Source organism: Salvelinus alpinus, chromosome 27, assembly GCF_045679555.1.
Source record: "Salvelinus alpinus chromosome 27, SLU_Salpinus.1, whole genome shotgun sequence".
Lineage (NCBI taxonomy): Eukaryota > Metazoa > Chordata > Actinopteri > Salmoniformes > Salmonidae > Salvelinus > Salvelinus alpinus.
The window spans coordinates 30,224,321-30,248,599 of record NC_092112.1 but is presented as its reverse complement, the minus strand read 5'-3'; the positions used below and the strand labels follow the sequence as shown (position 1 = coordinate 30,248,599).

The window sequence follows — 24,279 nt, the reverse complement described above, 5'->3', positions numbered from 1 at the left end:
CAACTGATAGGGTGAAATTATGAAGCAAGTGGCTGGAGACATACAGCTTCACTCTTTCCAATCAGAGCAGCAGGATCAAGTACAGCCCCCCCCCCCCCCTCTTTAAAGACAGCCAGTTTAGTTATTTTGTCACGAACTTCAAAATGAGCGGACCAAGGCGCAGCGTGCATTGAGTTCCACATCTTTTTAATACAAAGTGAAACTAGAAACAAAACAACAAAACTTACAAAGAATGTGAAGACGTAGTGCCCAAACACAAACAATATCCCACAAACACAGGTGGGAAAAATGGCTACTTAAATATGATCCCCAATTAGAGGCAACGATTACCAGCTGCCTCTAATTGGGAACCATACAAAACACCAACATAGAACATTTTAACTAGAACACCCCCTAGTCACGCACTGACCTACTACACCATAGAGAGACAAGGGCTCTCTATGGTCAGGGCGTGACATATTTAGACCACGTAGAACCTTGCACCTGATTGACTGACATGAGAACGATGCGTGATGGCACTCGTATATTATTATTTATTTTTTATCATGGATAATTAGAAAAAGTAGTTTGACAATAATCGTATCCAGAAAATTTCCCATATCTATTATGATACTCATTTTGTCAGACTATTTGGCACACCTGTAATATATGCCACTGTACTCAATTTTACCGTTTCCACACTGGCTGCTGTGGCTACTGGTAGCTAGCATGAGGACGAAAAGGGAAGTTTTTCTGGAAAACTAGCAGTATTTCAATCTTCTCGATAGAGCAATGTGGATATAGGTAACATTTGGAGTACAGTAGCATATCCCATCCCTGCGTTGAGGTACGTTTTCTGATCAATATCTGCCACTCGCTCCATGGTGTCTTGACATAACCATGATTGCGTTCCGACCTCAGTGTAGGCAGTGTAAACAAGCGTAGCTGTAGTCAGTATCTTCTGGCAAAGACAAACACTACAGTATTAATTCTACATATTGCATACCTTCTTTGAGATTACTTCATTCCCGAAACCCCCTCTTTGTGGATACAACAAACAAGATTCTCATCGCATTCACCACAACTGTAAACGGGGCAGTTTCTTGCAGCCAACCAGTAGGAACAGGATGTGTTGAGCAGATGCAGATTCCAGATCAGCTACTTCTACCCTACATGCATTTCCCCACATGGCCCCCAAGCCACAAGCTGGTCCAGAGACAGTGTCTAATTAACAATACTGGATGTGATTTCTGTATGAATATTACTCATTGCATTGGTGACAAGTTATGTTAGTTTTTCCTTTTTTCCTTTTACAATGAATGTTATAGAGACTTTTTAGGTTGTTTTAGAGGCTAATGGTTAACTACGGCCAGTTGAATGCCAGATGAGAAAACAGGTGATGCTGCAGTTTTAAAAGTCTACTATAGTGTCTCTTGAATATGAAAGTGAAACTGTTTCTGATAAAACCATCTCTCCTCCTCTTTTCCATCAAGCTGTGTACTGTTTCACTCTCCTCTGGGCATCATAGAAGGTAGTCAGATTGTCTTTCAATAGTCATCTTCCAAAGGAATTCACACACCATTATGGTTCAGTAAGTCAATTTTCCTCTTTACATTCAGCACTAACTGACACATGATACAGATAAAGGAGGATCTGATCTGTGTATTGTTTGTTCAATTGATATCCAGACTTAAACAACAGAAAACTGATAATCATTTCAAAATTGATAGGCACAAGCAACACAATACTAATCTTTATCCACTAACAGGTATTTTGAACAATCAGATCAGTTCTTATTTCAATAATTGGTCAAAACTTCAGATTTGGTCTGCCTTTGTAAATGCAGCCATTATGTTGCAGATTAGTTGTTCTTAGGAGATCACCTGTCTGAAAACTCATGCATTGCTAATTTTTCACCCTTCATTGAGTTATCTTATTTAACACCACTATGCTTTCTGAATAAGTAAAATTGATGTGGTGTGTATAGGCTACTGGTGCAGACAATAACATATAATGGGGTTTATGACGCTAATTATATGGGTGTAAAATAGATGTGAGCAATTCACTTTCTTGTTTCCTGTAGATCACATGGTCAAATAAAGGCAAGAGGGGAGGTGGGTGGGAGACTGCATAGCTTATCTCAGAGGGATATGTCATAGTCAGAATGAAAGTGAAAGATGACTTGAAATATTTACACTGTCTGCACACTGGTTGTTATATTATACAGTAATATATGTATTTTATTGTCTGTTACATGATTAATACATATTTTTTTCCCTGTTCACTCCCCTTACATATCCACAATGGAACGCAGAGGTAATTATTTTAACAGGACACTGACCTACAACTTATTTAAATAATGTTTAAGGCCAGATCTTAGGTTGGGCTAATAGATGTCTGGGCAGTGATCTAAACCAAAACATTGCTACTTTTATTTTTAGGGTTTATACTTTTCTCTTTTTATCCATTACAAAACAGAGGTGCCAAGGTTGATGAAGTACTACACCATCACCACTGGCAAGACTATGGATTCTCATATCCAGTTTATGAGACAACTTGGAGGAGGCTTCACTGAAGTGATGTCACCAGAGCAGAGTGATGTCATCATGGCTTTCTGTCCCATCGTCTCTCCTGCTGGTACTGATATTGAGGCAGCACTGCAGCAGATTCCAGGTAGCCAACCCCCAAAGTATCCTCAAACTATCCTACTGTCAATTCTATCTCTTCTATCTCCATATCAGAGTTGATCTAGATAGGACATGTATCAGGTGGCTAATGACATGAATAAATGCTTTGTTTGTCCCTGATTCTTTTGACAGCTGGTAAAGATGTCATTCTGGTAGTCCTGCATCACTTTTTTAACCCAGAGTGCACTGTCCCTGACAGCAGCAGACTAGTGACCAGAAGTGATGTAATACTCACAGTGGACTGTCTGTTCCATGAGAGTCAGGGAGGACTACTGAACTGTCCTCGCAACAAAGCAGCAGTTGGTAACATTCTGAACCTGCTGAACATGAAGCCAAAGGTAGTTCACCCATGTTCTATGTGTATATCCGTCATTCATTCATGATCATTCATGAATTGGACACACAAACCAGACTCAGCTGGTTAGCAAAACAATACATGCAAAAGCAGACATTTTAACTGAAACATTTTATTAGACTTTTTATTAGACTAATCTTGAATTCTTTGACAAACTGAATCTGGATCTGTCTGTATGGGTCTGCTCATGGTATGACAAACCAATGCAAATGACAAAATACATCAGCATTATACTGCATTATACCCTCTCAACCAATGTTCGTATTGGGATTTTTTTTAAAGCAGGTCCTATTTTTGTCATGATTTCTTCAGCTTTTGTATTGTTGGTCAAAGTCCTATTCAGAGGTCTACTTGTTGCTTGTAATGTAGTAAATATACAGTACAACCTCCATACTATTCTGAAGGTTCTGAAGCCAATGTGTCTTTTTCCGATTGTTTTAATTTCCAGATGGTGTGTTCCAGTATCCTTGATTGCACCAGGGCAGACAGGCGTTGTAAGTCCATCATTAATTAAAACTAAATTCTACAACATTACACTATTTACAGTTGCTTATATACACGTTATATTCATAACTAATAACTATATAATCCATATATGTAGTTGTTGGTAATTATGACATGTTTTTATAGAGGTTATATTGTTTGCATTTCAGAAACATAGACTGTATTGTGATAATTGTACTTTACTGTAGCTAACTAACATACAGCTTTTATGTTTACTACTATCTTACAGGTTGCCAGAGATCACCATTTGCATTTGTTGGGCCCATTATTTTTCTTGTTCTTTTGTGTTTGGTGGTATTTTTGATTGTTTATTTCAGGAATAACCTAATGGAAACAGAGCAAGTAGGTCTAAACAGCAATAGAGGAATAAACTGTGGAAATTACACAAACAACACAGATAAACTGACTTAATTGTGCATTAAAAATAATGAATAAAGCCTAATAAAGCACCTACTCTACCTACCTCTATCAATCAAGATAGTGTATTAGTTTAAGATTGCACGATGCTCATGTAATATTGTAGGCCTACTCTGATTGTATATTCTGTGTTGTCACTTTATTCTGCTTTGACTGCCCTTCTTTTAAATATTAAAGTAATTGAAATTCAGTTGCTTAATGAGTGAGCCATTGATGAAGCACAAATAGTCATCATTATATTTGGATATTAAGAACATGAACCTGTATTGGGGTAGGAGAGATAATGCGTTGATAACCAATTGGGAAGGTGCTATTTACCAGTTGTGAAGTCGTAAATACCAGTTTGCACTCGTTGAGAAACGCTGATTGGCTAAAGGCAAACAAGCTGCGTCAACCATAAACTAAAACTACAGCTATGCATAGCCGCAGGAAGTAGGCGTACTGGGTGTGCTGCCGCACCCCCTGAAAAATGAGAATCCAAAAGTAAATATATATACAGTGGGGAGAAGAAGTATTTGATACACTGCCGATTTTGCAGGTTTTCCAACTTACAAAGCATGTAGAGGTCTGTCATTTTTATCATAGGTACACTTCAACTGTGAGAGACGGAATCTAAAACAAAAATCCAGAAAATCACATTGTATGATTTTTAAGTAATTAATTTGCATTTTATTGCATGACATAAGTATTTGATCACCTATCAACCAGTAAGAATTCCAACTCTCACAGACCTGTTAGTTTTTTTTTAAGAAGCCCTCCTGTTCTCCACTCATTACCTGTATTAACTGCACCTGTTTGAACTCGTTACCTGTATAAAAGACACCTGTCCACACACTCAATCAAACAGACTCCAACCTCTCCACAATGGCCAAGACCAGAGAGCTGTGTAAGGACATCAGGGATACAATTGTAGACCTGCACAAGGCTGGGATGGGCTACAGGACAATAGGCAAGCAGCTTGGTGAGAAGGCAACAACTGTTGGCGCAATTATTCGAAAATGGAAGAAGTTCAAGATGATGGTCAATCACCCTTAGTTTAGCCTACTCAAACACCCGGCTCAAACAGAGAGGGATGCTATGTTAGCTATCTGGCTATGGCTATTGTAAGGGTGTGAACTGGCGGCAGAGAAGTCAGACGCAGGAGAGAAATAACTGTGTTTCCAACGGCGCAGTTTATTTACAAAAACCCACCCGAAAACATAATAATAAAAATCAATGGGTAACATAACTGTCACGCCCTGACCATAGAGAGCCCTTGGTTCTCTATGGTGTAGTAGGTCAGGGCGTGACTAGGGGTGTTCTAGGTGATATATTTCTATGTTGGTGCTCTTGGTATGGTTCCAATTAGAGGCAGCTGATGTTCGTTGTCTCTAATTGGGGATCATACTTAAGGGTTCCCTGTTCCCACCTGCTTTGTGGGATATTGTTTTTGAGAGAGTGCATGTAGCGCCTCAGTACTGTACGGTCGTTGTTTGTTTGTTTTAAGTTTCACTTAATAAAGATGTGGAACTCCAATCACGCTCCGCCTTTGTCCGTCTCTCCACGCGATCGTGACAATAACCCGACGCACACTAGTACAGATGTACACATACACTTACAATAAACAATCACTGACAAGGACATGAGGGGAAACAGAGGGTTAAATACACAACATGTAATTGATGGGATTGGAACCAGGTGTGATGGAAGACAATACAAACCAATGGAAAATGGATCAGTGATGACTAGAAGGTCGGTGACGTCGACCTCCCGAACAAGGAGAGGGACAAACTTCGGCCGACGTCGTGACAGCTATCCAACATTGGAACTCTTCAAGTCGAGGTAAGCTTTTGGTTTTATTAATTTATTGCCACCAAGGCCCGCCAGTGTAACTGCAGAATTGCTTTTTGACTGTACACTGTACTGCATGATTGTAGCTGGTTTCCTAATGCGTTAGTTCTAGTAGTTCTCGTTGACTATGACTTGACAGTGATGTAGGGTATGTTTAGCGGTCATGATATGAAGGTTTGGCTTGGAAAGGTTTTTCTCCTGGTCAGAGACAGCTGATGTTTTGTGCACTGAAGTCCACAAGTAAATGGTAAAGGTGAGAGGAGGAGAGTGCGTAAATGGTTGCAAAAAGGAATTATATATACAACTTGCAAAGGGATCATGCTGTTATGAAAGTGAACTGTGTTTGCGTGTGATCAGGGGTGCACCTACGTTATTGTAAAATGTTATTCATAGGCTAGGTTGTAGCAACCTCATGATGGGTACAGTGGAAATTCTAGTATAATGTTGTTGCCTACACCTATCGATGTTACATTGAGCTGGGTGAATGGAATATGAATTACAGTCATCCAATATGTGCCTTGCTCATTAAAAAATAATCTTAAACGGGACACCGACCACCCCTGAATCTAAATGATCAGACCAAAAACATGCAAGGAAAACTGATAGGGTGAAATTATGAAGAAAGTGGCTGGAGAAATACAGCTTCACTCTATCCAATCAGAGCAGCAGGATCAACGTACAGCCCGCCCTTATTTTTACAGACAGCCAGCTGAGTTATACAGAAAATTGCCCATATCAGTGGTGATACTCATTTTGTCCGACTACTCGGCACAATCCTAGTATATGCCACTGTACTCAAAATGTTACCTTTTCTACACTGATTAATTGAGAAGATTGAAATACTGCTAGTTTTACAGAAAACTGCCCTAGCAGTAGCCACCACAGCCATTTAGAATGGCAATGTCAGCCAATCAGCTCCTTTGTTGTTCAACGCTACGTGCCATTCCATAACGGCTTCTGTGGCTTCAGGTAGCTATCATGAGGACGAAAAGGGAAGTTATTTGGCATACTGTATCCCATCCCTGCATTGAGGTACGTTTTCTGACCAATATCTGCCTCTGGCTTCACGGTGTCTTGATATAACCATTTTCACGTTCTGACCTCAGTGTACGCAGTGTAAACAAGCGTAGCTGTAGTCAGTATCTTCTGGCAAAGATAAACACAACAGTATCAATTCTCCATATTGCATACCTTCTTTGATATTACTTCATTCCTGAAACGCCCTCTTTGTGGAGACAACAAATGAGATTCTCATCTCATTCACCACAACTGTAAACGGGGCAGTTTCTTGCGGCCAACCAGTAGGAACAGGTTTTGTGTTGAGCAGACGCAAAACAGATTCCAGATCAGCTACTTCTACCCTATATGCATTCCCCCACATGGCCCCCAAGCCTTGTAGCTGGTCCAATGACAGTGTCTAACAATACTGGATGTGATTTCTGTATGAATAATACTCATAGCGTTGGTGACAAGTTATACTTTTACTTTTACAATGAATGTCGTAAAGGCTTTTAAGGTTGTTTCACAGGCTAATGGTTAACTAGGGCATGCCAATATTTAACTAAATGCCAGATGAGAAAACAGGTGATGCTGCAGTTTTAAAAGCCTACTATAGTGTCTCTTGAATATGAAAGTGAAACTGTTTCTGATAAAACCATCTCTCCTCCTCTTTTCCATCAAGCTATGTTTCACATTCCTCTGGGCATCAAAGAAGGTAGTCAGATTGTCTTTCAATAGTCATCTTCCAAAGGAATTCACACACCATTATGGTTCAGTAAGTCAATGTTCCTCTTTACATTCAGCACTAACTGACACATGATACAGTTAAAGGCGGATCTGATCTGTGTAGTTTTTGTTCAATTGATATCCAGACTTTAACATTGAAGACTGATAATAATTTCCAAATTGATTTTTATGTTTTTCCACTAATTGGTCTTTTGGACAATCAGATCAGCTCTTTGTTCAATATTTGGTCAAAACTTTAGAATTAGTCTGCTTGTTAAATGAGATCATTATGTATCAGATTAGTTGTTCTTAGCAGTGCCCCTGTCTGAAAACTCATGCATTGCTCATTGTTCACCTTTCATTGAGTTATCTTATTTAACACCACTATGCTTTCTGAATAAGTAAAATTGATGTGGTGTGTATAGGCTACTGGTGCAGACAATAACATATAATGGGGTTTATGATGCTATTTATATTGGTGTAAAATAGATGTCAGCAATTCACTTTCTTGTTTCCTGTATCACATCTTCAAATAAAGGACAGAGGGGTGTTGGGATTGAGACCGCATATCTTATCTCAGAGGGATATGTCATGTCAGTGAAAGTGAAAGACGACTTGAAATATTTACATTGTCTGCACACTGGTTGTTATATTATACAGTAATATATGTATTTTATTGTCTGTTTCATGTTAATACATATTTGTTCCGTGTTCACTTCCCTTACAGATCCACAGTAGAACGCAGAGGTAATTATTTTAACATGACACAGACCTACCACTTATTTAAATAATGTTTCAGGCCAGATCTTAGGTTAGGCTTATAGTTGTCTGGGCAGTGATCTAAACCAAAACATTGGTACTTTTATTTTTAGGGTCTATACTTGACTTTTCTCTTTTTTGTCCATTACAAAACAGAGGTGCCAAGGTTGATGAAGTACTACACCATCACCACTGGCAAGTTTATGAGACAACTTGGAGGAGGCTTCACTGAAGTGATGTTACAAGAGGAGAGTGATGTCATCATGGCTTTCTGTCCCATCGTCTCTCGTGCTGGGACTGATATTGAAGCAGCACTGCAGCAGATTCCTGGTAATCTAGTCAGGGCAGGGTCAATCCATCCAAAATTAATTGGAAACGGCAAACAAAATAAAATGGTAATGAGGTGAAGTGTATTTTATTTTCCTTTTGACAGCTGGTAAACCTGTCATTCTAGTAGTACTGCATCACACCTTCAACCCAGACTACACTGTACCTGACAGCAGCAGACTAGTGACCAGAGGTGATGTAATACTCACAGTGGACTGTCTCTTCCATGAGAGCCAGGGACTATTGGAGTGTCATCGCAATGAAGCAGCAGTCAAAGAGATTCTGAAGAAGCTTAATATACATCCTGAGGTATTCTATAATTTGTACACTCTTTTAAATACAATGTGACTCTATAGAACACATTTTATACAAGGAGAACCAGTTTTTATTTCTTATTTTTTCACAGATTGCAGTTTCTTTCGTTGACCCTCGTATCTGGCAGTTCTCAACTGAAGTTTACCAATTGTTTAAGTCAGTTCTAACTTCATGAAAGTGTATTAATTGATATTATTCTTTACATGAACACAGGTCAAATCAATATCACATCAAGATAAGATGAAAGTACAATTTCAAATGTTATGTTAGCATCAGTAATCAAAATTGAATTCTGCAAACTGATACCACACTAGCTCCTAGTTGTACTAACTGTTAATTGTGCCTGGGTGTTTACCGTGTGAAGAAAACAATGATGCTGACATTGCTTTTATGAATAACAGGAAGATTAAAGGGATACTTCGGGGTTTTGGCAATGAGGCCATTTATCTACTCCCCCCAGAGTCAGATGAACGTGTGGATATGATTTTTATGTCTCTGTGTCCAGTATGAAGGAAGTTAGACGTAGTTTCACGAGCCAATGCTGACTAGCATTAGCAAAATAACTAAGTCTATGGGTATCTGCTAGCATGCTAGTAGATACCCATAGCCTTCCAGTCATTGCGCTAACGCTAGTTAGCAATTGCACTAGCGCTAGTTAACAACTTCCTTCAAACTGCACGCAGAGACATAAAAATAGTATCCACGAGTTAATCTGACACTGGGGAAGTAGATAAAGGGTCTCTTTGCCAAAATTTCAAAGTATCCCTTTAATAAAAAACATATTCAATGGATGTTTAGGATTTAGGATGACACAACAAGGGCCTGACTCTCATAAAGCTGCAGGATATTAGATTTATATCAGGACAAGATACTGTCAGTAAAATCTGATGTGGTTTTGTTTCTTTAGGTTGGCAATGGGTGGCTTGGCCAGAGTGGCCGAGTCTTACCTCAACCACTGCAACAGATGAAGTGCCTGTTTGCGATCATGAAGTGCAAAATTAAGATGAAGCACATTGCTCCCCAGCCTTTAAGTTGTGGATTGAAGTCTGATTTTGAAAAATGTCTATTCATAGTCAAAACATTTGACAATTTAACCCTAGAAATATAACTAACTATAAGCGTTAGAATATGCACTTATAGCCTGAGTGAGTCTGGAACAACTAAAGTGTGTTTTGTCAAAATTGCTTAATAATGAACTCCATTAATGTGGATAAGTATAAAGATAATGTAATATAATGCTTGAGACAACTTTTGATGGGAGTATAAATAAATATACACTACCTGCCAACAGTTTTAGAACACCTACATTCAAGTGTTTTTCAATATTTTTGCTATTTTCTACATTGTAGAATAATAGTGAAGACTTTAACTTTGAAATAACACATATGGAATCATGTAGTAACCAAAAAAGTGTTAAACAAATCAAAATATATTAAATGTTTTGAAATAATTCAAAGTAGCCAACCTTTGCCTTGATGATAGCTTTGCACACTGGCATTCTCTCAACCAGCTTCACCTGGAATGCTTTTCTAACAGTCGAAGGAGTTCCCACATATGCTGAGCACTTGTTGGCTGCTTTTCCTTCACTCTGCAGTCCGACTTATCCCAAACCATCTCAATTTGGTTGAGGTCGAGGGATTGTGGAGGCCAGGCCATCTGATGCAGCACTCCATCACTCTCCTTCCTTACACAGCTTGGAGGTGTGTTGGGTCATTGTCCTGTTGAAAAACAAATGATAGTCCCACTGAGCCCAAACCAGATGGGATGGTGTATCGCTGCAGAATGCTGTGGTAGCAATGCTGGTTAAGTGTGCCTTGAATTCTAAATAAATCACAGACAGTGTCACCAGCAAAGCACCCCCACACCATAACACCTCCTCCTCCATGCTTTACAGTGGGAACCACACATGCGGAGATCATCCATTTACCCACACTGCGTCTCACAAAGACACGGCGGTTGGAACCAAAAATCTCCAATTTGGACTCCAGGTCAAAGGATACATTTCCATCGGTCTAATGTCCATTGCTCTTGTTTCTTGGCCCAAGCAAGTCTCTTCTTATTGGTGTCCTTTAGTAGTGGTTTCTTTGCAGCAATTTGACCATGAAGGCCTGATTTACGCAGTCTCATCTGAACAGTTGATGTTGAGATGTGTCTGTTACTTGAACTCTGTTGAAGCATTTATTTGGGCTGCAATTTCTGTGGCTGGTAACTCTAATGAACATATCCTCTGCAGCACAGGTAACTCTGGGTCTTCATTTCCTGTTGCAGTCCTCATGAGAGCCAGTTTCATCATAGTGCTTGATGGTTTTTGCGACTGCACTTGAAGAAACTTTCAAAGTTCTTGAAATGCTCCGTATTGACTGACCTTCATGTCTTAAAGTAATGATGGACTGTCATTTCTCTTTGCTTATTTGAGCTGTTCTTGCCATAATATGGACTAGGTATTTTACCAAATAGGGCTATCTTCTGTATACCCCCCACCTAGTCACAACACAACTGATTGGCTCAAACACATTAAGAAGGAAAGAAATTCCACAAATTAACTTTTAAGATGGCACACCTGTTAATTATCTAAAATGCATACCAGGTGACTACTTCATGAAGTTTGTTGAGAGAATGCCAAGAGTGTGCAAAGCTGTCATCAAAGCAAAGGGTTGCTATTTGAAGAATCTCAAATATAAAATATATTTTGATTTTGTTTAACCCTTTTTTGGTTACTACATGATTCCATATGTGTTATGTCATAGTTTTGATGTCTTCACTATTATTCTGAAATGTAGAAAATAGTACAAATAAAGAAAAACCCTTGAATGAGTAGGTGTTCTAAAACTTTTGACCGGTGGTTTGTATATAAATAATATACTTTATACTGCTACATACTGTGATTTTGCAAACACAGGGTTGATCATAATCATGTGGCATTTCAATATAGCTGAAATTGTATTTTTGTTGTTGTTGCATTACCACATTATCTTGAAGTGTTTTGGCCCAATGGCAGCCCTGGCACTTGGGTGTGGAATAAAGAGAAATATAACTACTCTCACATCAACAGCTGTAACCTACTAAGTCCACGTGGCATATAAGATATTATTCAAGAATCAATAGATATCAGGTTTGAAGGTAAGACCCAGGTTCAGACAATGTTGAAGTAACAAAAGTGTATTCAATTGAACACAGGCAGGCAAAGGTACAGGACGGCAGGCAGGCTCAGAATCAGGGCAGGCAGAGGTCGGTAATCCAGAGTAGTGGGGCAAAGGTACAGGACTGTAGGCAGGCTCAGAGCAGGCAGAAAGGTCAAAACCGGGAAAACTAGGAAACGGGCACTATAGACAGGACAGGAGCAAGGGGGAAACCGCTGGTAGGTCTGAATGAACAAAACGAACTGGCAACAGACAAACCGAGAAGACAGGTATAAATACACAGGGGATATTGGGGAAGATGGAGGGGGTGGAGACACTCACAAAGACAGGTGAAACAGATCAGGGTGTGACAAGGGGCCTGTTAAAAGGACTATTCAACAGCATTGAATATCTCAGATTGTACCTTTTGATAAAAATGAATTAACACATCTGAGGGAGGGTCAATTTGTGTCAGCTGCATGTATTTTTAAAGGAGCGTAGGCAACCCTTCTTTCTTCAAGTATTATTTGAGGTCAATAACTATTGTTCACTGTGTTGCATTTAATTTAATCATAATGTAATCTGGGGTGGAAAATTCTAAACGTAATCTTTGGGACGTTCCAACTCTTTCATTACCCCATTGATTAGATGATATACTTTATTTGTCGCTGTGAGATGGAAATGTGTCTTCTGCTTTTATCCAAATCCCCCCATATACACACACACATACACACAAGGTTGGAGAGGCTTTAGCAGCCGCAGTGCAGCGCCCAATGAGCAGTTTAGGGGGTTTAGTGGCTGACCAGTTACCAACACCTGCGCCCAATGGTGGTTCTACCTTGTATGGCTCCCTGGGCGAACCCCTCCCTTCAGCCCCTGTTAGAGTTCGTTCCTGTTTCCTTGTCAATCATTGGCTCATTGGTGGAATTAGCATTATGACAATATCTTTCATTAAATCAGTCAAAAACCTTTATTAATGCAATTGCAGACAGAAGTTGACAATCAGGAACATAGCACGCATGTTTCCGAGTAAGTTCTGCATCAAAGAAAAGGTCCCATGTTATTTCATCAAACCCGAAGTCCAGCCCTTGTGATGTCACTGCCTACATCATTATCTTCTACTCATGAGACCGAAACCATGCCTACAAAGCTATATAAACAAGGCTTTTAGTGTGTTATCTAAAAGCTTAGCAGTAAATGTCCAAGTTGATTTATAGTGGAATGTCTGACTAGTCTTATCTCCTACGCTCCCCTGCAGAGTTCTGTCTCAGTCACACATTTCTCAGAGGGGTCTCTTTATAAGAGGCAGAGAGAGAGAACTAGAAAACAACTGTGGAACAATATTAAAACCTCATAATGTATATATATTGTTAATCTGGTTTTATAACCCCTCCCCTTCTATTAATACAACATAAGCATAATCAATTATTCTAATACATCAACCATTTGGTACAGCCCCAATCAGGACCCCTAGGTGAACTCCTGACATTTCCCCCTTTGAGACTAATTAGTCTCACAGCTTCAATCATAATATTCTCCTCTGAAGTCAAATAGATTAGGCAAATCCCCTGGATTCATTTGATCCCAGGGATGGCCTGCTAAAGTGAGAAACAACTCCTGAGGTTCCTGGAATGCTGGTGGGGGTGGGGTGAGTCTGTCTATACTCCCATTTCCTCTTGAGTCCTGGGAGAAACCACACGAGTTGATTAAACAATGGGATTAAGAGAAACCAGAAATGTACCAGTATCATTTTCAGCATGATTTGTATGAGCTTCCACCAACACCATCATTCCAGCATGTTCATGAGCAGTTACAGTCATTTTCTTTCAAATATAAACAGTAACCAAAATCACCAAACCTCCCACAAGTATAGGAATAAACAATGAAAACAGAGTCAACATAACTTTTCCCATCACATTTCCAAATTCAGCATTAAACTCGTCACCAATTTTGTCAAAAACAGATTTTTCAGATTTTGAGAGAGTTTTACTAAGATCAGCAATCTTATCAAGTATTGCAGTCATATTCTCAAAGGAGTCAGGGAGGAGCATAACACAATTTTTAGGATCAATAATACCTAGTACGTTACAGTGTCCTCCTTCCTTCGCCAAAAGATCATCTAAAGCCAACTCATGGCGGCTGACGACTGCTTTCAGATTTTGGACATCTAATGAGAGTTGGCTAAATCCTCGGATTGTTAAATTCATATGGGCCTGTAAAGAATAGGTTCAATTGTTTACCCACTTTCCTAGGACAGCCACACCCCAGGACGGTATGATTGACATACCAAAATCTCACCCAGGTGTAGGACATGACCATAGGCTTCCTGATTGTCTGGGATGAGTCATTTGACACGCTGCAGTACCCCAGAGTTGGTTTTACCTGTCTCATTGAAAAGATCGGTGACCGGAATTCTTAACATGTACATTTCTGTTCTCCCCAAATAACAACACCCCCCCCCCATCCAGAAGGTAAAGTGAGATACCACTTTTCACTGCATACCCACATCCATCCAAAAGGTGCTCCCATGCCTTCTCCTATCCTGGAAATGTTTACACCTGTCACCTGTTGCTGTAAGTCTAACACACTAAAATTCCCTTTATCATAGTTTCTCCTATCACTATACTCTTCTCTCAGTTGACCCATATATACACGACAAGCTCTAGTATCTCCCATATCTTCCCTCTACCACATTAGGTAAGTTTGCTCCTTTCTTGTGACCACCCCAACATACATGTGTCCCATAATCCCCAAATGTTCAACAGTCTTTCTAGCCAAGCACTTTATTATTCATAAAGCAACAGCAAAACACAGTAGTCCAACCAGGAGTGGAACAATCATGGCAGACCTAAACAGCATTACCTTACCCATCACGTTTCCAAATACACCATTAAACCAGTGTCCAATTTGGTCAAAGATGATGTTGTCAGCTTTTCACAGAGTACATCCTAATTTAGCCAGGTCGTTTATAATAGCTGTCATGTTGTCAGAGGAGTCAGGAAGCAACATGACACAGTAATCCTCATCGTTTATTCCAAGGGACCTGTAGGCCCCTCTGTCTTTAGCCAATATGTGCCATTTCGTCTCTGGTCACTACTGCTTTCAAATTCGCACATTTAGTGACAACTGAGTAAAACCCTGTACTATCAAATTAGTAAGGGCCTGCATGGAGTATGTCAAATTGTTAATCCCATTACCCTTTACTACTACTCTTGCACCTGGACAGATTACGTTGGGCTGCCATCTCTATCTGAGACAGCACATGCCCATAAGCTTATTAATTGTTGCCCATCCAGTACATCAAAACTACTGGTATCTGTTTTTAGGCCTGTGTAAGACAGGCAATTAGTGGTGTTTCCTACATCCACATTCCCTGAGTTGCAGATACAAACAGGGGAAGTTATTGTAGGTTTTATTCCTGTCAACACAACATCTCCAGCCATTGGATATCTATTTTCTCCTGCCATCTTTGTCCAGACATGCCATTTCTTAAAAGTGAAAAGTAAATTCCACTGCAGTAAACTTCTTTTGCATATATTCAACATGTGTGACAGGTTTCATTGCTCCTATCTCCTCATTCTGGTTTGACTGTTCCATGGTGCTCTGGCTTTTTTTTATTTAGATAGTCTGCGTGTACTGTGTTTTCCAATTTCTATAGGGTTATTCTAAAGTGGGTGTAATGTGTAGGAATATGCCTTTATAAATTCTCCTCTATCTTCTTTCAGTGTGTGTTAAATAACAATGGGTGATACTGTAATCCTAATTCTATTCTCACTTAATCCAGGCTATAGATAGTAATTGGTTCTACTAAACTCAAATATATGTCACACACGGGCCTCACAGGGAAACCCGCATGGCAGACTGCAAAAATCACTAAAGCTGGAGACTCTTACCTCCCTCACTAGCTTTAAGCACCAGCTGTCAGAGAAGCTCACAGATCACTGCACCTGTACATAGCCCATCTGTAAATAGCCCATTCAATCTACCTCATCCCCATACTGTTATTTATTTACTTATCTTGCTCCTTTGCACCCCAGTATCTCAACTTGCACATTCATCTTCTGCACATCCTACCATTCCAGTGTTTAATTGCTATATTGTAATTACTTTTCCACCATGGCCTATTTATTGTCTTAACTCTCTTATCCTACCTCATTTGCACATGCTGTATATATATTTTTATACTGTATTATTGATTGTATGTTTGTTTATTCCATGTGTAACTTTGTGTTGTTGTATGTGTCAAACTGCTTTGCTTTATCTTGGCCAGGTCGCAGTTGCAAATGAGAACTTGTTTTTAACTAGCCTACTTGGTTAAATAAAGGTGAAATATATATATATATTTAGTTCCTAATGTTATATCTTAAGGGTGTAGAGTGGTAGTAATATGTTATACACCAGTGCCCCCTGGTGGTGATACAAAGTAACAATATATGAACAAATACTTTTAACCTTCTATTCAAATTTCTGTCCTACTCCTAACTTTTTATTCCACTATTGGGCCATTACCCAATAAACCCTGCCATAATCCACAGACAACCAAACAATGAAACATACAACACACTATACATAAACAACTCAACTCATTCACTTGGTAAATCTCACACAGAATTACCACTATTCATAAACAACTCAACTCATTCACTGGGTACCTCTTCAAAATAAACACTACAAAATAAGAAATAACTAGTATTTATGTAATGGTCGCCCGCATTACAACCCAAAATAAAATATATGATTAACGCTGAACCACCTCTCCAAAACCAAAATAACTAGTATCTCTGAATTACAAAATAAAAAATAGGTGATTATTATCTCTGAACCACCTCTCCTAAAGAAATTAACTAGTGTTACAGTAATGGTCTCTTCACATTACAACTCAAAATAAAATAGAAGAGATGAGTATTATAACCACCTCTCCAAAACCAAAACAACTAGCATTAATAATGGTCGCTCGCATTATACACTCAAAATAAAATAGATGATCATTACTGAATCACCAATCAAAAAATAAAAAGCTAGTATTTCAGTAACGGTCGCTTGCATTACTACCCAAAATAAAAATGTAAATCATCAATCATTCATTTCATTCATCCTATATTGACAACATGCATTTCACCAATAGTCCGTTAAGTAATTTCTCCAAACTAAAATCTGACTATGTCATATTCAAAGTCTATGCTTTAGATTGAGTGAAATACATACATACAGGAAATACAGACAGTGCCTTCGGAAAGTATTCAGACCCCTTGACTTTATCCACATTTTCTTATGTTACAGCCTTATTCTAAAATGGATTAAATAAAAAATAAAAATAAACAATCTATACACGATACCCCATAACGACAAAATGAACACAGGTTTTTAGAAATGTTTGCTAATTTGTTAAAAAGTACAAACAGAAATACCTTACTTACATAAGTATTCAGACCCTTTGCTATGAGACTCGAAAATGAGCTCAGGTGCATCCTGTTTCCATTGATCACCCTTGAGCTGTTTCTACAACTTGATTGGAGTCCACATGTGGTACATTCAATTGATTAGACATGATTTGGAAAAAAACAAGTCATGAGGTCAAAGGAATTGTCCGTAGAGCTCCGATACAGGATTGTGTTGAGGCACAGATCTGGGGAAGGGTAACAAAACATTTCTGCAGCATTGAAAGTCCCCAAGAACACAGTGGCCTCCATCATTCTTAAATTGAAGAAGTTTGGAACCACCAAGACTCTTCCTAGAGCTGGCCAAACTGAGCAATCGGGGAAAAAGGGCCTTGGTCAGGGAGGTGACCAAGACCCAAAGGTCACTCTGACAGAGCTCTAGAGTTCCTCTGTTGAGAAGGAAGAACCGTCCAGAAGGACAACCATCTCTGCAGCACTCCACCAATCAGGCCTTTATGTTAGAGTGGCAAGACGGAAGCCACTCCTCAGTAAAATGCACAAATGCCCACTTGGAGTTTGCCAAGAGGCACCTTAAAAACTTCTTATGGCTGCAATCCCGTTAACGGGATCGATATAACAACAGCCAGTGAAAGTGCAGGGCGCCAAATTCAAACAACAGAAATCTCATAATTAAAATTCCTCAAACATACATGTATCTTATACCATTTTTAAGGTAATCTTGTTGTTAATCCCACCAAAATGTCCGATTTCAAATAGGCTTTTCAGCAAAAGCACCACAAACGATTATGTTAGCAAAAGCACCACCAACTCACAGAAAAATTCTGCCATTTTTCCAGCCAAAGTGGGGAGTCACAAAAAGCACAAATAGAGATAAAATTAATCACTAACCTTTGATGATCTTCATCAGATGACACTAATAGGATTTCATGTTACACAATACATATATGTCTTGTTCGATTAAGTTCATATTCACCAGTCACCAGTCTAACAGAGGAATTCAAGTGTGCAAAACCCAGGCTCCAGATGACACTGAATGAATCTCGAGACCCAGTGGTGAGCAACAACGCGCCGACCTTGGCAACTGGGCGCAAATGGAGGCCAGGAGAAGCAGTCCAGGAGGCACCAGCAGCCCTCAGACATGCTGACATTGTGGGTCATGTTCAGCAAGGGAGAGGAGGCCTTGGGCTAACTAGCCGTGCTGCTTGGAGTAAGGCCACTGCACCAGAGCGGCGGAAGATGGTAGTGCAGGAAGTACGCCATCAGGAGGAGGCTGCAAGGTGGGCCAAGGCAGTCTCTCTTGCCAAACAGGGACAGTGGACTCGATGGGACAGTGTGGAGAAGAGGAAGATCAGCTGGAAGGATCTGTGGGCCATGGAAGCGAGGCGGTTGAGCTTTTCCATCAGAGCAACATATGACGTCCTTCCAACACCAGTTAATCTTCACCAATGGTATGGTGAAGATCCGGACTGTGCCCTCTGTTCCATGCCAGCCAACCTCAGGCACATTCTCACAGGGTGTAAAACAAGCCTCACCCAAGGACGCTACACTTGGCGTCACAACCAAGTCCTTAAAAACCTTGCGTCCGCCTTGGAGGACAAGCGAGCTGCCACCAACTCCCTACCACCCCCAGCAGCATCACACCCCTTACGGACGACCTTTGTCCGCGAAGGGGCTAAACCGCCGAAGAGCGGCTCTACACCATTAGAGCGAGACCAGCTGCGCTTGGCCCGCGACTGGAAAATGCTAGCTGACATTGGCCGGCAACTTGTGTTTCCTCCGGAGATCGCAACCACCACCCTAAGACCTGACATGGTGCTCTGGTCCCATTCGCTCAAGAAGGTCTTCATCATTGAGCTCACAGTACCCTGGGAGGACTCAGTAGATGAGGCTTATGAGCGAAAACATCTGCGCTATGCCGATCTAGCTGCCGAAGCACGGCATCATGGCTGGAACACAGAAGTCCGACCAGTGGAGGTGGGCTGCAGAGGTTTTGTGGCAACATCTACAACCAGACTGCTTAGAGACCTGGGAATTAAGGGCCAGAGCCAGCGTTCGGCAATCAAAGCTGTATCAGAGGCGGCAGAAGGCAGCAGTCAATGGCTCTGGATGAAGAGGAAAGACCCCAGCTGGGCCCCGAAGTGAGAGGGCCAGGAGGTATGCGGTCAACAATGCTTGACTCAGGGAGGAAGACGCCCCTGCCATGCATAGTCCCATGGGATGTTGGCTATCAACAACAAGGCAACTCCTATGACTAATTGGGAATGGGACGCAAGCGTAGGATTGATCACCCTGTCGCTGGCCGCCTTTGGGGAGGGTGTATAGTGTGAAAGGCCGAAATACCCTAGGAACAAAAGGTACACTACTGACGATGCGCTCCCCAAATTTCACCAGTCTCACTGTTCATGAACTCTTGGAAGTGCTTGCACAAAGGATAGTAACATCTCATCCTGTGTTCTTGGAATCATATTTATATCCAAAAACCTCAGTTTACATTGGTGCCATGTTCAGAAATGCCTCCAAAATATCAGGAGAAATTGCAGAGAGCCACGTCAGATAACAGAAATACTCATCATAAACTTTGATGAAAGATACATGTTTTACATGGAATTAAAGATACACTTGTTCTTAATGCAACCGGTGTCAGATTTCAAAAAGCAAAACACAATATTCAATAATCTGAAAACAGCGTTCAGCCACAAAAGCAAGCCATACAGTTACCCGCCAAATTGTGCAGTCAACAAAACTCATAAAAAGCATTATAAATCTTCCCTTACCTTTGCTGATCTTCGTCGGAATGCACTCCCAGGACTCCCACAATAAATGTTTGTTTGGTTCGGTAATGTCCATCATTTGTGTCCAAATAGCTATTTTCGTTAGCGTGTTTGGTAAACAAATCCAACGCCAGGAAGCGCGTTCACTAAAAGCTGACGAAATGTCCAAAAGTTCCGTAACAGTCAGTAGAAACATGTCAAACGATGTATTGAATCAATCTTTAGAATGTTTAAAACATAAATCTTGAATAACGTTCCAACCGGAGAATACCATTGACTTCAGATGTGCGATGGAACAGAGCTCCCTCTCATGTGAATGCGCATGGTCAGAGCATGGTCAGGTCATGGCAGACCTGACTAATTCCTTTCTCATTATGCCCCCCTTCACAGTAGAGGCATCAGACAAGGTTCTACAGACTGTTGACATCTAGTGGAAGCCGTAGGAAGTGCAAACTCATCCATATCTCGCTGTGATTTCAATAGGATCTTGCTTGAAAATCGACCAGCTTCCCGTTTGAATTCCCACTTCCCGTTTGGATTTTTTCTCAGGTTTTTGCCTGCCATATGAGTTCTGTTATACTCACAGACATAATTCAAACAGTTTTAGAAACTTCAGAGTGTTTTCTATCCAACACTAATAGTAATATGCATATATTAGCAACTATGACTGAGGAGCAGGCCGTTTACTCTGGGCACCTCTGTGCACCTTTCATCCAAGCTATTCAATACTGCCCCTGCAGCCATAAGAAGTTAACTTGTTATGGCTGCAGGGGGCGTATTGAAAAACTGGAAAATATGTGCCAATTTTCAAACGGCCTCTTAATCAATTTTTGCTCTTACAATATGCATATTATTATTACTATTGGATAGAAAACAGTCTCTAGTTTCTAAAACCGTTTTAATTATTTCTCTAAGTGGAACAGAACTATTTTTACAGCCCATTTCCTATCCGGAAGTGAGATTTCCAAAATCGATGTCGCTCTTCAAGACCTTGTCTATAAAAGGGCATGTCACTTAGGACTGTAGAAACACGTCATACGCCTTCCTCTGGGTGTCATGCGGAAGTGAGAGAAGAAATGACTTGATTATCTCGTCCTGGGATTGAACACAACCTCTTGGAGTGAGACTTGCGCACTTTATATTTTTTTCTGGGCACGAAGTAGGACCTGGACTCGGCTCCTGGAAAACACTCATTAAAGGTGAATATGATCTCTGGCTTCGATTTTATTCGATACATGTCACAATATCACCCTAAAGTATGTTTTTTCAATATAGTTTAATTATATTATTGAAATTTATTCTGGACTTTAGACGTGATGCGACGCAAGAATTGGTTCAAGAACGAGAGGTTAGCAACGCACGGCCAGTGTGCTTGCTAATTCAAGAGGGAAATCGTTCGTTATGGATCCAAATAAAGTCGGTTCTGAACAAAGGACCCCTTGGAGAACATTCTGATGGAAGATCAACAAAGATAAGGACCCAATTTGGGATGCTATTTCATATATATCTGTCGAACTGTGCTATGCTACCGTTTGCCTTGAGTCAATGCTGTTGTGATGTTAGCTATTGTAGAAAGCTAATATGACGATATATTGTGTTTTCGCTGTAAAACACTTCAAAAATCGGAAATATTGGCTCTATTCACAAGATCTTTGTCTTTCATTAGCTATCCACCATATATTGTTCTGAAATGTTTTATGATGTGTAATTAGTAGTTGACGTTGGTGTCTGTATTTTCTCTGGCTACTCCCGTGCGATTTCTGACTGTAGCTATGATGGTAGCAGTAATGTAAAACTGATTTATAGCTAAAATATGCACATTTTTTGAACAAAACATAGATTTATTGTGTAACATGTTATAGGACTGTCATCTGAGGTAGTTTTTTCTAGGTTATTTAGGTTAGTTCTAGGTTAGTTAGGTTGGCTTGTGCATGCTACTTGTATCCTACTTGTGCTGTGAAAAATGTCTGTCCTCTTTTGTATTTGGTGGTGAGCTAACATAAATATATGTGGTGTTTTCTCTGTAAAACATTAAAAAAATCGGACATGTTGGCTGGATTGACAAGATGTTTATCTTTCAAATGCTGTATTGGACTTGTTAATGTGTGAAAGTTAAATATTTAAAAAAAAATAGATTTTGAATTTCGCGCCCTGCACTTGAGCTGGATGTTGTCATAGGTGTACCGGTGTCGGGCTGCAGCCAGAATTAAGACTCTCAAACCATGAGAAACAAGATTCTCTGGTCTGATGAAACCAAGATTGAACTCTTTGGCCTGAATGCCAAGTGTCACGTCTGGAGGAAACCTGGCACCATCCCTACGGTGAAGCATGGTGGTAGCAGCATCATGCTGTGGGAATGTTTTTCTGCGCGCAGGGACTGGGAGACTAGTCAGGTTTGAGGCAGAGATGAACAGAGCAAAGTATAGAGAGATCCTTGATCCAGAGCACTCAAGACTTTAGACTTGGGTGAAGGTTCCCCTTCCAACAGGACAACGACCCTAAGCACACAGCCAAGACAATGCAGGAGTGGCTTCTGGACAAGTCTCTGAATGTCCTTGAGTGGCCCAGCCAGAGCCCGGACTTGAAACCGATCGAACATCTCTGGAGAGACTTGAAAATAGCTGTGCAGCAACGTTCCCTATCCAACCTGACAGAGCTTGAGAGGATCTGCAGAGAAGAATGGGAGAAACTCCCCAAATACAGGTGTGCCAAGCTTGTAGCGTAATACCCCCCAAAAATTGAGGTTGTAATCGCTGCCAAAGGTGCTTTAACAAAGTACTGAGTAAAAGGTCTGAATACCTATATAAATGTGATACTTCAGATTTAATAAATTAGCAACAATTTCTAATAATCCGTTTTTTCTTTGTCATTATGGTGTATTGTGTGTAGTTTAATGAGGGGGGAAAAACAATCAAACAATCAATCAAATTTAGAATAAAGCTGTAACGTAACAAAATGTGGAAAAAGTCAAGGGGTCTGACTACTTTCCATGCATGCACTGTATATGCATCTGTTGGTCACAGTTACCTTTTTCTTTTTTTATTGCCTCAGGATCTCGTCACAGTATTTTTGTGCATTCAAATTGCCATTGATAAAATGCAATTGTGCTCGTTGTCCGTAAGATATGCCTGCCCATACTATAACCCCACGACCACCATTGGGCACTCTGTTCACAACGTTGACATCAGCAAACTGCTCGCCAACACAACGCCATACACGTGGTCTGCGGTTGTGAGGCTGGTTGGACGTACTGCCAAATTCTCTAAAAACAATGGTAGAAAAATTAACATTCAACTCTTTGGCAACAGCTCTGGTGGGCATTCCTGCAGTCAGCATGCTAATTGCATGCACCCTCAAATTTGTTTTAGACATCTGTGGCATTGTGTTGTGTGACAAAACTGCACATTTTAGTTGCTTTTTATTGTCCCCAGTATAAGGTATGCCACAATTGATGATATGCCACAATTGTCAGGCGGATGGATTATCTTGGCAAATTTGTGCACAAATGTTTTTGATAAATACGCTTTTTGTGCGGATGAAAACTTTTGGGGATCTTTTACTACATGTTGCGCTTATATATTTAATCAGTGTATATTGACCCGTGACAATTTTGAAGTACTTTACTTAACTATAGTTTAGTCTGCTGGTTTAAATGTCTGACAAGCTAGCCAAATGGACTGAATCGCTAGACACTACATGCCTGTAGCTAGTCACTGCTAGCCTGTAGCTAGCCACTGCCAGCCGTAGGGTTGTCCGTATGTTTTTATTAAACCAAGTCACATCGAAATAGGCCATTGTGATTTTAGTCCCATCACGAATGTCTTCAGTTAGCTAGCTAGTTAACACTCTTACATCATGAGATTGAAATCACATTTCGCCCTTTATGTACAGCTACTTGGTTTACTGAAAGCATACGTTCACACTCGTCATACATATCTGATTGTATCTGAATTACCCATAGCAAAATGTTCTGGACTAGCTGGCTATTTAAGCAAGAGACATTCAAGATTGGCCAAGTCAGTTAATGCTTTTCCCTTGTCTCTATATCCAGCTAATGTTCACTTTGTGTTCAGCAGAGAGTATTCAGAGGTG

At 40.2% G+C, this 24,279-nt stretch overlaps 2 protein-coding genes across 4 annotated transcripts; both read left to right on the top strand.

The window, feature by feature from the left end:
• Positions 1–2,128: 2,128 nt before the first annotated feature.
• Positions 2,129–4,132, top strand: LOC139556370 (uncharacterized). Its single transcript, XM_071370269.1, has 5 exons — positions 2,129–2,295; positions 2,458–2,652; positions 2,799–3,004; positions 3,470–3,515; positions 3,755–4,132. The coding sequence occupies exons 1-5, from the start codon at positions 2,283–2,285 to the stop codon at positions 3,934–3,936; spliced, it is 642 nt and encodes a 213-aa protein (XP_071226370.1). The 5' UTR covers positions 2,129–2,282; the 3' UTR covers positions 3,937–4,132.
• A 135-nt stretch (positions 4,133–4,267) lies between these two features.
• LOC139556368 (uncharacterized) lies at positions 4,268–9,369 on the top strand. 3 transcript variants are annotated; one of them, XM_071370267.1, is made up of 5 exons: positions 4,268–5,763; positions 8,225–8,244; positions 8,413–8,586; positions 8,714–8,892; positions 8,990–9,369. In XM_071370267.1, exons 1-5 carry the CDS (start codon positions 5,564–5,566, stop codon positions 9,071–9,073), a joined length of 657 nt encoding a protein of 218 aa, XP_071226368.1. In that variant the 5' UTR covers positions 4,268–5,563; the 3' UTR covers positions 9,074–9,369. The 3 variants fall into 3 exon arrangements, with proteins under 3 accessions (XP_071226368.1, XP_071226367.1, XP_071226369.1); XM_071370266.1 differs by having other exon boundaries at positions 8,690–8,892; positions 8,990–9,368; XM_071370268.1 differs by lacking the exon at positions 4,268–5,763 and adding an exon at positions 7,434–7,546 and having other exon boundaries at positions 8,690–8,892; positions 8,990–9,365.
• The last annotated feature ends 14,910 nt before the right edge of the window (positions 9,370–24,279 follow it).